The sequence below is a fragment of the Bombina bombina genome, chromosome 6 (assembly GCF_027579735.1).
Source record: "Bombina bombina isolate aBomBom1 chromosome 6, aBomBom1.pri, whole genome shotgun sequence".
NCBI classification, from domain to species: domain Eukaryota; kingdom Metazoa; phylum Chordata; class Amphibia; order Anura; family Bombinatoridae; genus Bombina; species Bombina bombina.
The window spans coordinates 661867120-661883593 of record NC_069504.1 but is presented as its reverse complement, the minus strand read 5'-3'; the positions used below and the strand labels follow the sequence as shown (position 1 = coordinate 661883593).

The 16474-nt window shown below is 41.0% G+C and overlaps 1 protein-coding gene across 3 annotated transcripts in view; it reads right to left on the bottom strand.

Annotated features, from left to right (window-relative positions):
- The window catches only part of LOC128663412 (TP53-binding protein 1), an 816604-nt gene that overhangs the window by 220331 nt on the left and 579799 nt on the right, over positions 1 to 16474 (bottom strand). For all 3 annotated transcript variants that reach the window (XM_053717732.1, XM_053717733.1, XM_053717734.1), the window contains exon 11: positions 14123 to 14544. In XM_053717732.1, coding sequence (XP_053573707.1) covers positions 14123 to 14544 — 422 coding nt within the window. The remainder of the gene's footprint in view (positions 1 to 14122; positions 14545 to 16474) is intronic.

Genomic DNA, 16474 nt, shown 5'->3' with positions numbered 1-16474 from the left:
ACTCACAAGAAAGAGCAGATAATTCAGAAACTCTTCTGGCAGAAGAGATGGCCAAAAGGAACAAAACTTTCCAAGAAAGTAATTTAATGTCCAATGAATGCATAAGTTCAAACGGAGGAGCTTGAAGAGCTCCCAGAACCAAATTCAAACTCCAAGGAGGAGAAATTGACTTAATGACAGGTTTTATACGAACCAAAGCTTGTACAAAACAATGAATATCAGGAAGAATAGCAATCTTTCTGTGAAAAAGAACAGAAAGAGCAGAGATTTGTCCTTTCAAAGAACTTGCGGACAAACCCTTATCTAAACCATCCTGAAGAAACTGTAAAATTCTCGGTATTCTAAAAGAATGCCAGGAAAAATTATGAGAAAGACACCAAGAAATATAAGTCTTCCAGACTCTATAATATATCTCTCGAGATACAGATTTACGAGCCTGTAACATAGTATTAATCACAGAGTCAGAGAAACCTCTTTGACCAAGAATCAAGCGTTCAATCTCCATACCTTTAAATTTAAGGATTTCAGATCCTGATGGAAAAAAGGACCTTGTGACAGAAGGTCTGGTCTTAACGGAAGAGTCCACGGTTGGCAAGAGGCCATCCGAACAAGATCCGCATACCAAAACCTGTGAGGCCATGCCGGAGCTACCAGCAGAACAAACGAGCATTCCTTCAGAATCTTGGAGATTACTCTTGGAAGAAGAACTAGAGGCGGAAAGATATAGGCAGGATGATACTTCCAAGGAAGTGATAATGCATCCACTGCCTCCGCCTGAGGATCCCGGGATCTGGACAGATACCTGGGAAGTTTCTTGTTTAGATGGGACGCCATCAGATCTATTTCTGGAAATTCCCACATTTGAACAATCTGAAGAAATACCTCTGGGTGAAGAGACCATTCGCCCGGATGCAACGTTTGGCGACTGAGATAATCCGCTTCCCAATTGTCTACACCTGGGATATGAACCGCAGAGATTAGACAGGAGCTGGATTCCGCCCAAACCAAAATTCGAGATACTTCTTTCATAGCCAGAGGACTGTGAGTCCCTCCTTGATGATTGATGTATGCCACAGTTGTGACATTGTCTGTCTGAAAACAAATGAACGATTCTCTCTTCAGAAGAGGCCAAAACTGAAGAGCTCTGAAAATTGCACGGAGTTCCAAAATATTGATCGGTAATCTCACCTCCTGAGATTCCCAAACTCCTTGTGCCGTCAGAGATCCCCACACAGCTCCCCAACCTGTGAGACTTGCATCTGTTGAAATTACAGTCCAGGTCGGAAGCACAAAAGAAGCCCCCTGAATTAAACGATGGTGATCTGTCCACCATGTTAGAGAGTGTCGAACAATCGGTTTTAAAGATATTAATAGAGATATCTTCGTGTAATCCTTGCACCATTGCTTCAGCATACAGAGCTGAAGAGGTCGCATGTGAAAACGAGCAAAGGGGATCGCGTCCGATGCAGCAGTCATAAGACCTAGAATTTCCATGCATAAGGCTACCGAAGGGAATGATTGTGACTGAAGGTTTCGACAAGCTGCAATCAACTTTAGACGTCTCTTGTCTGTTAAAGACAGAGTCATGGACACTGAAACCCTTGTCTGAGGAATCAAAGAACTTTTTGGTAAATTGATCCTCCAACCATGATCTTGAAGAAACAACACAAGTCGATTCGTATGAGATTCTGCTAAATGTAAAGACTGAGCAAGTACCAAGATATCGTCCAAATAAGGAAATACCACAATACCCTGTTCTCTGATTACAGACAGCAGGGCACCGAGAACCTTTGTAAAAATTCTTGGAGCTGTAGCTAGGCCAAACGGCAGAGCCACAAATTGGTAATGCTTGTCCAGAAACGAGAATCTCAGGAACTGATAATGATCTGGATGAATCGGAATATGCAGATATGCATCCTGTAAATCTATTGTGGACATATAATTCCCTTGCTGAACAAAAGGTAAGATAGTCCTTACAGTTACCATCTTGAACGTTGGTATCCTTACATAACGATTCAATATTTTTAGATCCAGAACTGGTCTGAAAGAATTCTCCTTCTTTGGTACAATGAAGAGATTTGAATAAAACCCCATCCCCTGTTCCGGAACTGGAACTGGCATAATTACTCCAGTCAACTCTAGATCTGAAACACATTTCAGAAATGCTTGAGCTTTTACTGGATTTACTGGGACACGGGAAAGAAAAAATCTCTTTGCAGGAGGTCTCAACTTGAAACCAATTCTGTACCCTTCTGAAACAATGCTCTGAATCCAAAGATTGTGAACAGAATTGATCCAAATTTCCTTGAAAAAACGTAACCTGCCCCCTACCAGCTGAGCTGGAATGAGGGCCGCACCTTCATGTGGACTTAGAAGCAGGCTTTGCCTTTCTAGCTGGCTTGGATTTATTCCAGACTGGAGATGGTTTCCAAACTGAAACTGCTCCTGAGGATGAAGGATCAGGCTTTTGTTCTTTGTTGAAACGAAAGGAACGAAAACGATTATTAGCCCTGTTTTTACCTTTAGATTTTTTATCCTGTGGTAAAAAAGTTCCTTTCCCACCAGTAACAGTTGAAATAATGGAATCCAACTGAGAACCAAATAATTTGTTACCCTGGAAAGAAATGGAAAGTAAAGTTGATTTAGAAGCCATATCAGCATTCCAAGTTTTAAGCCATAAAGCTCTTCTAGCTAAAATAGCTACAGACATAAACCTGACATCAACTCTGATAATATCAAAAATGGCATCACAGATAAAATTATTAGCATGCTGAAGAAGAATAATAATATCATGAGAATCACGATGTGTTACTTGTTGCGCTAGAGTTTCCAACCAAAAAGTTGAAGCTGCAGCAACATCAGCCAAAGATATAGCAGGTCTAAGAAGATTACCTGAACACAGATAAGCTTTTCTTAGAAAGGATTCAATTTTCCTATCTAGAGGATCCTTAAACGAAGTACCATCTGACGTAGGAATAGTAGTACGTTTAGCAAGGGTAGAAATAGCCCCATCAACTTTAGGGATCTTGTCCCAAAATTCTAATCTGTCAGACGGCACAGGATATAATTGCTTAAAACGTTTAGAAGGAGTAAATGAATTACCCAAATTATCCCATTCTTTGGAAAACAGAATTTATGTTTACCTGATAAATTACTTTCTCCAACGGTGTGTCCGGTCCACGGCGTCATCCTTACTTGTGGGATATTCTCTTCCCCAACAGGAAATGGCAAAGAGCCCAGCAAAGCTGGTCACATGATCCCTCCTAGGCTCCGCCTACCCCAGTCATTCGACCGACGTTAAGGAGGAATATTTGCATAGGAGAAACCATATGATACCGTGGTGACTGTAGTTAAAGAAAATAAATTATCAGACCTGATTAAAAAACCAGGGCGGGCCGTGGACCGGACACACCGTTGGAGAAAGTAATTTATCAGGTAAACATAAATTCTGTTTTCTCCAACATAGGTGTGTCCGGTCCACGGCGTCATCCTTACTTGTGGGAACCAATACCAAAGCTTTAGGACACGGATGATGGGAGGGAGCAAATCAGGTCACCTAGATGGAAGGCACCACGGCTTGCAAAACCTTTCTCCCAAAAATAGCCTCAGAAGAAGCAAAAGTATCAAACTTGTAAAATTTGGTAAAAGTGTGCAGTGAAGACCAAGTCGCTGCCCTACATATCTGATCAACAGAAGCCTCGTTCTTGAAGGCCCATGTGGAAGCCACAGCCCTAGTGGAATGAGCTGTGATTCTTTCGGGAGGCTGCCGTCCGGCAGTCTCGTAAGCCAATCTGATGATGCTTTTAATCCAAAAAGAGAGAGAGGTAGAAGTTGCTTTTTGACCTCTCCTTTTACCGGAATAAACAACAAACAAGGAAGATGTTTGTCTAAAATCCTTTGTAGCATCTAAATAGAATTTTAGAGCGCGAACAACATCCAAATTGTGCAACAAACGTTCCTTCTTCGAAACTGGTTTCGGACACAGAGAAGGTACGATAATCTCCTGGTTAATGTTTTTGTTAGAAACAACTTTTGGAAGAAAACCAGGTTTAGTACGTAAAACCACCTTATCTGCATGGAACACCAGATAAGGAGGAGAACACTGCAGAGCAGATAATTCTGAAACTCTTCTAGCAGAAGAAATTGCAACCAAAAACAAAACTTTCCAAGATAATAACTTAATATCAACGGAATGTAAGGGTTCAAACGGAACCCCCTGAAGAACTGAAAGAACTAAGTTGAGACTCCAAGGAGGAGTCAAAGGTTTGTAAACAGGCTTGATTCTAACCAGAGCCTGAACAAAGGCTTGAACATCTGGCACAGCTGCCAGCTTTTTGTGAAGTAACACAGACAAGGCAGAAATCTGTCCCTTCAGGGAACTTGCAGATAATCCTTTTTCCAATCCTTCTTGAAGGAAGGATAGAATCTTAGGAATCTTAACCTTGTCCCAAGGGAATCCTTTAGATTCACACCAACAGATATATTTTTTCCAAATTTTGTGGTAAATCTTTCTAGTTACAGGCTTTCTGGCCTGAACAAGAGTATCGATAACAGAATCTGAGAACCCTCGCTTCGATAAGATCAAGCGTTCAATCTCCAAGCAGTCAGCTGGAGTGAGACCAGATTCGGATGTTCGAACGGACCTTGAACAAGAAGGTCTCGTCTCAAAGGTAGCTTCCATGGTGGAGCCGATGACATATTCACCAGATCTGCATACCAAGTCCTGCGTGGCCACGCAGGAGCTATCAAGATCACCGACGCCCTTTCCTGATTGATCCTGGCTACCAGCCTGGGGATGAGAGGAAACGGCGGGAATACATAAGCTAGTTTGAAGGTCCAAGGTGCTACTAGTGCATCCACTAGAGCCGCCTTGGGATCCCTGGATCTGGACCCGTAGCAAGGAACTTTGAAGTTCTGACGAGAGGCCATCAGATCCATGTCTGGAATGCCCCACAGTTGAGTGACTTGGGCAAAGATTTCCGGATGGAGTTCCCACTCCCCCGGATGCAATGTCTGACGACTCAGAAAATCCGCTTCCCAATTTTCCACTCCTGGGATGTGGATAGCAGACAGGTGGCAGGAGTGAGACTCCGCCCATAGAATGATTTTGGTCACTTCTTCCATCGCCAGGGAACTCTTTGTTCCCCCCTGATGGTTGATGTACGCAACAGTTGTCATGTTGTCTGATTGAAACCGTATGAACTTGGCCCTCGCTAGCTGAGGCCAAGCCTTGAGAGCATTGAATATCGCTCTCAGTTCCAGAATATTTATCGGTAGAAGAGATTCTTCCCGAGACCAAAGACCCTGAGCTTTCAGGGATCCCCAGACCGCGCCCCAGCCCATCAGACTGGCGTCGGTCGTGACAATGACCCACTCTGGTCTGCAGAAGGTCATCCCTTGTGACAGGTTGTCCAGGGACAGCCACCAACGGAGTGAGTCTCTGGTCCTCTGATTTACTTGTATCCTCGGAGACAAGTTTGTATAGTCCCCATTCCACTGACTGAGCATGCACAGTTGTAATGGTCTTAGATGAATGCGCGCAAAAGGAACTATGTCCATTGCCGCTACCATCAAACCTATCACTTCCATGCACTGCGCTATGGAAGGAAGAGGAACGGAATGAAGTATCCGACAAGAGTCTAGAAGTTTTGTTTTTCTGGCCTCTGTCAGAAAAATCCTCATTTCTAAGGAGTCTATTATTGTCCCCAAGAAGGGAACCCTTGTTGACGGAGATAGAGAACTCTTTTCCACGTTCACTTTCCATCCGTGAGATCTGAGAAAGGCCAGGACGATGTCTGTGTGAGCCTTTGCTTGAGGAAGGGACGACGCTTGAATCAGAATGTCGTCCAAGTAAGGTACTACAGCAATGCCCCTTGGTCTTAGCACAGCTAGAAGGGACCCTAGTACCTTTGTGAAAATCCTTGGAGCAGTGGCTAATCCGAAAGGAAGCGCCACGAACTGGTAATGCTTGTCCAGGAATGCGAACCTTAGGAACCGATGATGTTCCTTGTGGATAGGAATATGTAGATACGCATCCTTTAAATCCACCGTGGTCATGAATTGACCTTCCTGGATGGAAGGAAGAATTGTTCGAATGGTTTCCATTTTGAACGATGGAACCTTGAGAAACTTGTTTAAGATCTTGAGATCTAAGATTGGTCTGAACGTTCCCTCTTTTTTGGGAACTATGAACAGATTGGAGTAGAACCCCATCCCTTGTTCTCCTAATGGAACAGGATGAATCACTCCCATTTTTAACAGGTCTTCTACACAACGTAAGAATGCCTGTCTTTTTATGTGGTCTGAAGACAACTGAGACCTGTGGAACCTCCCCCTTGGGGGAAGCCCCTTGAATTCCAGAAGATAACCTTGGGAGACTATTTCTAGCGCCCAAGGATCCAGAACATCTCTTGCCCAAGCCCGAGCGAAGAGAGAGAGTCTGCCCCCCACCAGATCCGGTCCCGGATCGGGGGCCAACATTTCATGCTGTCTTGGTAGCAGTGGCAGGTTTCTTGGCCTGCTTTCCCTTGTTCCAGCCTTGCATTGGTCTCCAAGCTGGCTTGGCTTGAGAAGTATTACCCTCTTGCTTAGAGGACGTAGCACTTTGGGCTGGTCCGTTTCTACGAAAGGGACGAAAATTAGGTTTATTTTTGGCCTTGAAAGGCCGATCCTGAGGAAGGGCGTGGCCCTTACCCCCAGTGATATCAGAGATAATCTCTTTCAAGTCAGGGCCAAACAGCGTTTTCCCCTTGAAAGGAATGTTAAGTAGCTTGTTCTTGGAAGACGCATCAGCTGACCAAGATTTCAACCAAAGCGCTCTGCGCGCCACAATAGCAAACCCAGAATTCTTAGCCGCTAACCTAGCCAATTGCAAAGTGGCGTCTAGGGTGAAAGAATTAGCCAATTTGAGAGCATTGATTCTGTCCATAATCTCCTCATAAGGAGGAGAATCACTATCGACCGCCTTTACCAGCTCATCAAACCAGAAACACGCGGCTGTAGCGACAGGGACAATGCATGAAATTGGTTGTAGAAGGTAACCCTGCTGAACAAACATCTTTTTAAGTAAACCTTCTAATTTTTTATCCATAGGATCTTTGAAAGCACAACTATCTTCTATGGGTATAGTGGTGCGTTTGTTTAAAGTGGAAACCGCTCCCTCGACCTTGGGGACTGTCTGCCATAAGTCCTTTCTGGGGTCGACCATAGGAAACAATTTTTTAAATATGGGGGGAGGGACGAAAGGAATACCGGGCCTTTCCCATTCTTTATTTACAATGTCCGCCACCCGCTTGGGTATAGGAAAAGCTTCTGGGAGCCCCGGGACCTCTAGGAACTTGTCCATTTTACATAGTTTCTCTGGGATGACCAACTTGTCACAATCATCCAGAGTGGATAATACCTCCTTAAGCAGGATGCGGAGATGTTCCAACTTAAATTTAAACGTAATCACATCAGGTTCAGCTTGTTGAGAAATGTTCCCTGAATCAGAAATTTCTCCCTCAGACAAAACCTCCCTGGCCCCATCAGACTGGTTTAGGGGCCCTTCAGAACCATTATTATCAGCGTCGTCATGCTCTTCAGTATCTAAAACAGAGCAGTCGCGCTTACGCTGATAAGTGTGCATTTTGGCTAAAATGTTTTTGACAGAATTATCCATTACAGCCGTTAATTGTTGCATAGTAAGGAGTATTGGCGCGCTAGATGTACTAGGGGCCTCCTGAGTGGGCAAGACTCGTGTAGACGAAGGAGGGAATGATGCAGTACCATGCTTACTCCCCTCACTTGAGGAATCATCTTGGGCATCATTGTCATTGTCACATAAATCACATTTATTGAAATGAGAAGGAACTCTGGCTTCCCCACATTCAGAACACAGTCTATCTGGTAGTTCAGACATGTTAAACAGGCATAAACTTGATAACAAAGTACAAAAAACGTTTTAAAATAAAACCGTTACTGTCACTTTAAATTTTAAACTGAACACACTTTATTACTGCAATTGCGAAAAAATATGAAGGAATTGTTCAAAATTCACCAAAATTTCACCACAGTGTCTTAAAGCCTTAAAAGTATTGCACACCAAATTTGGAAGCTTTAACCCTTAAAATAACGGAACCGGAGCCGTTTTTAACTTTAACCCCTTTACAGTCCCTGGTATCTGCTTTGCTGAGACCAAACCAAGCCCAAAGGGGAATACGATACCAAATGACGCCTTCAGAAAGTCTTTTCTATGTATCAGAGCTCCTCACACATGCGACTGCATGTCATGCCTCTCAAAAACAAGTGCGCAACACCGGCGCGAAAATGAGGCTCTGCCTATGATTTGGGAAAGCCCCTAAAGAGAAAGGTGTCTAAAAAAGTGCCTGCCGATATAATCTTATCAAAATACCCAGATTAAATGATTCCTCAAGGCTAAATATGTGTTAATAATGAATCGATTTAGCCCAGAAAAAGTCTACAGTCTTAATAAGCCCTTGTGAAGCCCTTATTTACAATCTTAATAAACATGGCTTACCGGATCCCATAGGGAAAATGACAGCTTCCAGCATTACATCGTCTTGTTAGAATGTGTCATACCTCAAGCAGCAAGAGACTGCTCACTGTTCCCCCAACTGAAGTTAATTCCTCTCAACAGTCCTGTGTGGAACAGCCATGGATTTTAGTAACGGTTGCTAAAATCATTTTCCTCATACAAACAGAAATCTTCATCTCTTTTCTGTTTCTGAGTAAATAGTACATACCAGCACTATTTTAAAATAACAAACTCTTGATTGAATAATAAAAACTACAGTTAAACACTAAAAAACTCTAAGCCATCTCCGTGGAGATGTTGCCTGTACAACGGCAAAGAGAATGACTGGGGTAGGCGGAGCCTAGGAGGGATCATGTGACCAGCTTTGCTGGGCTCTTTGCCATTTCCTGTTGGGGAAGAGAATATCCCACAAGTAAGGATGACGCCGTGGACCGGACACACCTATGTTGGAGAAATTACTGCAGAAATAGCATTAGGAACAGGAAAAACTTCTGGAATAACCACAGGAGCTTTAAATACCTTATCTAAACGTTTAGAATTAGTATCAAGAGGACCAGAATCCTCTATTTCTAAAGCAATTAGTACTTCTTTAAGTAAAGAACGAATAAATTCCATTTTAAATAAATATGAAGATTTATCAGCATCAACCTCTGAGACAGAATCCTCTGAACCAGAGGAATCATCAGAATCAGAATGATGATGTTCATTTAAAAATTCATCTGTAGGGAGAGAAGTTTTAAAAGATTTTTTGCGTTTACTAGAAGGAGAAATAACAGACATAGCCTTCTTTATGGATTCAGAAACAAAATCTCTTATATTATCAGGAACATTCTGCACCTTAGATGTTGAAGGAACTGCAACAGGCAATGGTACTTTACTAAAGGAAATATTATCTGCTTTAACAAGTTTGTCATGACAATCAATACAAACAACAGCTGGAGGAATAGCTACCAAAAGTTTACAGCAGATACACTTAGCTTTGGTAGATTCAGCACTTGACAGCGATTTTCCTGTAGTATCTTCTGACTCAGATGCAACGTGAGACATCTTGCAATATGTAAGAGAAAAAACAACATATATATAAAGCAAAATTGATCAAATTCCTTAAATGACAGTTTCAGGAATGGGAAAAAATGCCAAGAACAAGCTTCTAGCAACCAGAAGCAATAAAAAATGAGACTTAAAAGACGCCCACATTATTTGGCGCCTAAATGCTTTCTGGCGCCAAAAATGAAGCCACGTCCGGAACGCCGACATTTTTGGCGCAAAATAACGTCAAAAAATGACGCAACTTCCGGCGACACGTATGACACCAGAAACGGAAATAGAATTTTTGCGCCAAAAAAGTCCGCGCCAAGAATGACGCAATAAAATGAAGCATTTTCAGCCCCCGCGAGCCTAACAGCCCACAGGGAAAAAGTCAAATTTTAAGGTAAGAAAAATGTTAAATTAAAATGCATTATCCCAAATATGAAACTGACTGTCTGAAAATAAGGAAAGTTGAACATTCTGAGTCAAGGCAAATAAATGTTTGAATACATATATTTAGAACTTTATAAACAAAGTGCCCAACCATAGCTAGGAGTGTCACAGAAAATAAGACTTACTTACCCCAGGACACTCATCTACATATAGCAGATAGCCAAACCAGTACTGAAACGAGAATCAGCAGAGGTAATGGTATATATAAGAGTATATCGTCGATCTGAAAAGGGAGGTAAGAGATGAATCTCTACGACCGATAACAGAGAACCTATGAAATAGACCCCGTAGAAGGAGATCACTGCATTCAAATAGGCAATACTCTCCTCACATCCCTCTGACATTCACTGCACGCTGAGAGGAAAACCGGGCTCCAACTTGCTGCGGAGCGCATATCAACGTAGAATCTAGCACAAACTTACTTCACCACCTCCATCGGAGGCAAAGTTTGTAAAACTGAATTGTGGGTGTGGTGAGGGGTGTATTTATAGGCATTTTGAGGTTTGGGAAACTTTGCCCCTCCTGGTAGGAATGTATATCCCATACGTCACTAGCTCATGGACTCTTGCTAATTACATGAAAGAAATAGGCCCCACCCATCTCACTTGATGTCTCTACAGCCTCAAAGAACCGCACCAGAGTGGTTTTAACTAGCCATGTGGGTTCTGAGACACAAAAAATAAGCCAAGTGTACCCTCAATAAAGTTGCCCAAAACGTTATTGCCCACAAAACGTTAACAGGACTCCCAGATCATAAAAATGTTTGCCCACAAACATTTACAACTCAGTGTCAACCATTTTTGTAATTGGCCCCTTATGCAAGCTTAGTAATGCCCTTCTTATTAGCTCTAGGATTACTGCTTACCCTTACCCTCTTGGGTATAATGTCAGCCTTTCTGAAATACACAGTCTCTCCAGAAAAATATGACTGAACATATCTCACTGCTGCATAGCATGAAAACATTCCTCACACTAAAGTTTCCTGTACTCCTCAGCCTCTGTGGGAACAGCACTGGATCTCAGTTACAATATCATCATCCTCCAGGCAGCAGTCTTCATCCATCTGCTGCCTGAGAGTAAATAGTACACACCGGTACCATTTAAAATAAACTCTTCCTTGAAGAAATTAAAAACTAATATTTTATCACCACTTTCACTTTACCCTTCCTAGTACTTAGAGTAGGCAAAGAGAATGATTAGGGGGTGGAGCTAAGGGAGGAGCTATATAGACAGCTCTGCTGTGGTGCTCTTTGCCACTTCCTGTTAGCAGGAGGATAATATCAAAGTAAAGGATGAATCTGTGGACTTGTCGTACCTTATAGAAGAAAATAAACAACTCAACCCTTATTTCTTTAGGAACGAGTAGATATACGTTCCGTAAAAAAACTACAGGGACATATATTTATTATGACACTCACAAATAAACCCCTGACCCTTCCAATATTTCCTTGTGAAATAAAAATGACCTAAAAACACACATTGAAACAGTGACTTAGCACTTTTGCAGTAAACATTTTTTTTTATGTTCTAACACAGAAAATACCATACACAAAGATAATAGGGTCTCCTTAATAAGATTAACATTAAGCGCCCCACAGTATAATAATGACGGTCTCCTCTGCATATATTCCCAAACACTATTAGGTCTTAGTGAAAGTGTAGAAAGTGAGTCTATTAACCTAATAACAGAAAGAGGAGGAGAGAATCTGACAGAGCATCAACGGTCAAAGCCTGCACAGCAACTATTAGGCGCTCACAATAACTGCAGCATAAAAAAGGTCCTATGGAAACTAAAAGTTAAAAGAGTGAATAAAACAATTGATACTGTGCCCCATCATAAGACACCTTAAAAGCCGTAAAAACAGACCATGCAGGGATAGACAATGGGAAATATAGTTGACCATAAGTCCTCATAGTGCAACCGTATCCCCCATACCATAAAACCTGGGCTTAGCTATAGAAATGCCCTGCAATGGAAGCTGCAAATCCCTGTCCCAGGCATAAAACCAGATAACTGCTCAGCCGCAACATATATATATATATATATATATATATATATATATATATATATATATATATATATATATATATATATATATATATATATATATATATATATAGTAAATAAATCCCTTCTGAAAGTAGCAGGTCCCTCTAGGTCCCTGATTGTCTCAGTCCTCCATCCAAAAATTTTCTGACTTCTATGAAATATATGTGAAAGGATTTACCCTCCAGGGTCTTCTACTGCGGAGCAGTCACAGCACATCTAGGTATGTTAGCCTCATCTGACCGCTGACAGGGACCCGAAGGTACAAGAAAAACAGAGTAACCAACCCTGGTTTTCTATAAAAGGGGTAGCATAGATACTGGAAGGTAAGCAAGGACTACCTCGCCGTTTTCCAACTGCTGAACGCCACCATTACTCTTACTAAAGAGATTGACATGGACACAGCATAACCCCAATCCTTGCTTGCAGGGAAACTACCCATAAAAGAATGAAATATCTTCAGACACCAACTTCGCACATCCATCCATCCAAAGAATGACTAAGGGTTTATGGGAAGTGGGAGTGATACTTAACAGCTTTGCTGGGGTGTTCTTTGACTCCCCCTGGTGGCCAGGAGTTGAATTGATTTGTGGACTCTCCATGCCATTGGAAAGAAAAGGATTTCATCTAAACATGATTTTTACTTATGAGAGTTAAGACGCATGCCCGTAGTCTCGTGAATGGGCAATGCACCTGAACATGTCTCTCATGTAACCTAGTCCCCTGGATAACGCTGAACTTCAATTAGTTAGTTGTGACGTCATCCGCAATGCCAGGGGCAATTACTGCCAGACCCATAAGGAGGAGGAGTTTGGTGGCCATATTAAAATGGCTGAATAAAGAAAGTTTCCCTACCATACATAATTCCCTTTTGCCCAGCATGATGTTGCACCGGGTGGTGTATGGTGTATGTGGTACAAAAATTTGTTTAAGGTGCGTGTAAATATCATGTAAGACTATCCCTTTAATGCATAATAAGTCTGATCTGTCCCATGACCTAGACATTATCCATAGTGATCCCCTAACTTACCTTGCACATTTCATTTTATCTGTGTCAACACATCATGGATTTTATTTTCAATGACATCTACTAATATTGACATATTATGCACAGAAAAGTCTTATGGTGACTCGCCTGCATACAATCCATGCAGCTATACAGGATCCTTGCACGGAAGGCACACAAACATTATCCAGTACAACATCCTGCTGCAGCACTCTACAAGGAGGCCCAATCAAGTCACTTTAGAAGTCAGATTAGTCATGCCCCTGTCTCCTTTGTTCACTTACACAGATGTCTTACATAGAGTATGAGGAATAAATATGACTCCTGTAGGTGGTGTCACAATTGTATGAGAAAATGCGTTCATGCATTATCCTATTCTTTATGTAAAAAACCCCCCAATCTATCTCTTCAGGAGCCATTTATTTATTTATTTATATTGCGGTTCAGTTAGACTTGAAATTTAACTCTAGTCTGACAGTGTAGGTTGCCCAGAGAACACCTTTTAGAAATAACACACACTGTTTGTATTTACATCCTGCTGGTCAAGCACTGATACTAAAAATAATGATACACTTTAAATAGCACTAATGTTTTAACTCCCATCTTTAAATTGTAACAACCAATATTTCAGGTTAAAGGGATAGTAAACCCCAACATTTTCTTTTATGATTCAGATAGAACATACAATTTTAAACAACTTTCCAATTTAATTCTATTATCACATTTTCTTCATTCTCTTGTTATCCATTGCTGAAGGGACACCATTGCACTACTCACAGGAAGCTGAAAATATCTATTTAGCCAAATCACAAGAGATAAATGAGTGCAGGCACCAAATAGCAGCAGCTCCCCCTAGTGTATGATATGTGCGTATTCATTTTTTAACAAGGGATACTAAGAGTACAAAGCACATTTGAAATTAGAAGTGAATCTGAAAGTGTCTTAAAATGACATGCTCTATCTGAATCATGCAAGTTTAATTTTGACTTTCCTAGTCCATTAACAGTTTAGCTGTAAGCTTTACAAAGCTGGCTCAGAACTTGGTACATACCTGCACTAAAATACTCATCTTCAGAGAGGGCAGTCACTTCTGTTTCAAGTGGAATAGGATCACATAATAAAATGTCTTTTCCCAGAACATCACACTCATATCCATCATCAAATAGCAGCTTATATTTCCCTCCTCCAATATCTTGAGTAATTGTGCCTGAATAAAAATAACCATTGGATGACCATTTGGCTACAACTCTAAGTCCAACAAAACTACTGGTTGGTGAGGAGTTAAAACCATCACCCTTTACTGACTGTAAAGGGATTTCTGGGGAGTTACTTCTATGTAATGTAGGGGTTCCAGGATCAGATTTATCTGTGCCTTCTGAAATGTGAGGATTAATGCGTGTAAACTGTTCCTCATCAGGAATGACAGCAGCTACAGGATCATCAACATTTGTCTGTACAGCTGAAGAAGTTTCCCTAAAAAGAAAAACAGACAAAAATAAAAGGTGGTCAAATACTAATATCTATGCAATAAGTGGAGTAGTGTACTTATTAATTTATGAATATTTTAAGAAGCTTGCTAGAGTACCTTGAGCACAGCAACATTAAGATCCACACATTATTTCAGGATTACAATGGAAAACTAGCTAGAAACATTTCCATGAGTAATTTGTCTATACCCATGCTCATTTTGATTTATAATAAATAGATTTCCCCTAACAGATAACATAATTTATGTAAGAACTTACCTGATAAATTCATTTCTTTCATATTAGCAAGAGTCCATGAGCTAGTGACGTATGGGATATACATTCCTACCAGGAGGGGCAAAGTTTCCCAAACCTCAAAATGCCTACAAATACACCCCTCACCACACCCACAAATCAGTTTAACGAATAGCCAAGAAGTGGGGTGATAAGAAAAAAGTGCGAAAGCATATAAAATAAGGAATTGGAATAATTGTGCTTTATACAAAAAAATCATAACCGCTACAAAAAAGGGCGGGCCTCATGGACTCTTGCTAATATGAAAGAAATGAATTTATCAGGTAAGTTCTTACATAAATTATGTTTTCTTTCATGTAATTAGCAAGAGTCCATGAGCTAGTGACGTATGGGATAATGACTACCCAAGATGTGGATCTTTCCACGCAAGAGTCACTAGAGAGGGAGGGATAAAATAAAGACAGCCAATTCCTGCTGAAAATAATCCACACCCAAAATAAAGTTTAATGAAAAACATAAACAGAAGATTCAAACTGAAACCGCTGCCTGAAGTACTTTTCTACCAAAAACTGCTTCAGAAGAAGAAAATACATCAAAATGGTAGAATTTAGTAAAAGTATGCAAAGAGGACCAAGTTGCTGCTTTACAAATCTGATCAACCGAAGCTTCATTCTTAAACGCCCAGGAAGTAGAAACTGACCTAGTAGAATGAGCTGTAATCCTTTGAGGCGGAGTTTTACCCGACTCGACATAGGCATGATGAATTAAAGATTTCAACCAAGATGCCAAAGAAACGGCAGAAGCTTTCTGGCCTTTTCTAGAACCGGAAAAGATAACAAATAGACTAGAAGTCTTTCGGAAAGACTTAGTAGCTTCAACATAATATTTCAAAGCTCTAACAACATCCAAAGAATGCAACGATTTCTCCTTAGAATTCTTAGGATTAGGACATAATGAGGGAACCACAATTTCTCTACTAATGTTGTTGGAATTCACAACCTTAGGTAAAAATTCAAAAGAAGTTCGCAACACCGCCTTATCCTGATGAAAAATCAGAAAAGGAGACTCACAAGAAAGAGCAGATAATTCAGAGACTCTTCTGGCAGAAGAGAACGCCAAAAGGAACAAAACTTTCCAAGAAAGTAATTTAATGTCCAATGAATGCATGGGTTCAAAAGGAGGAGCTTGAAGAGCCCCCAGAACCAAATTCAAACTCCAAGGAGGAGAAATTGACTTAATGACAGGTTTTATACGAACCAAAGCTTGTACAAAACAATGAATATCAGGAAGATTAGCAATCTTTCTGTGAAAAAGAACAGAAAGAGCAGAGATTTGTCCTTTCAAAGAACTTGCGGATAAACCTTTATCTAAACCATCCTGAAGAAACTGTAAAATTCTCGGAATTCTAAAAGAATGCCAAGAAAAATGATGAGAAAGACACCAAGAAATATAAGTCTTCCAGACTCTATAATATATCTCTCTAGATACAGATTTACGAGCCTGTAACATAGTATTAATCACAGAGTCAGAGAAACCTCTTTGACCAAGAATCAAGCGTTCAATCTCCATACCTTTAAATTTAAGGATTTGAGATCCTGATGGAAAAAAGGACCTTGCGACAGAAGGTCTGGTCTTAGCGGAAGAGTCCACGGATGGCAAGAGGCCATCCGGACAAGATCCGC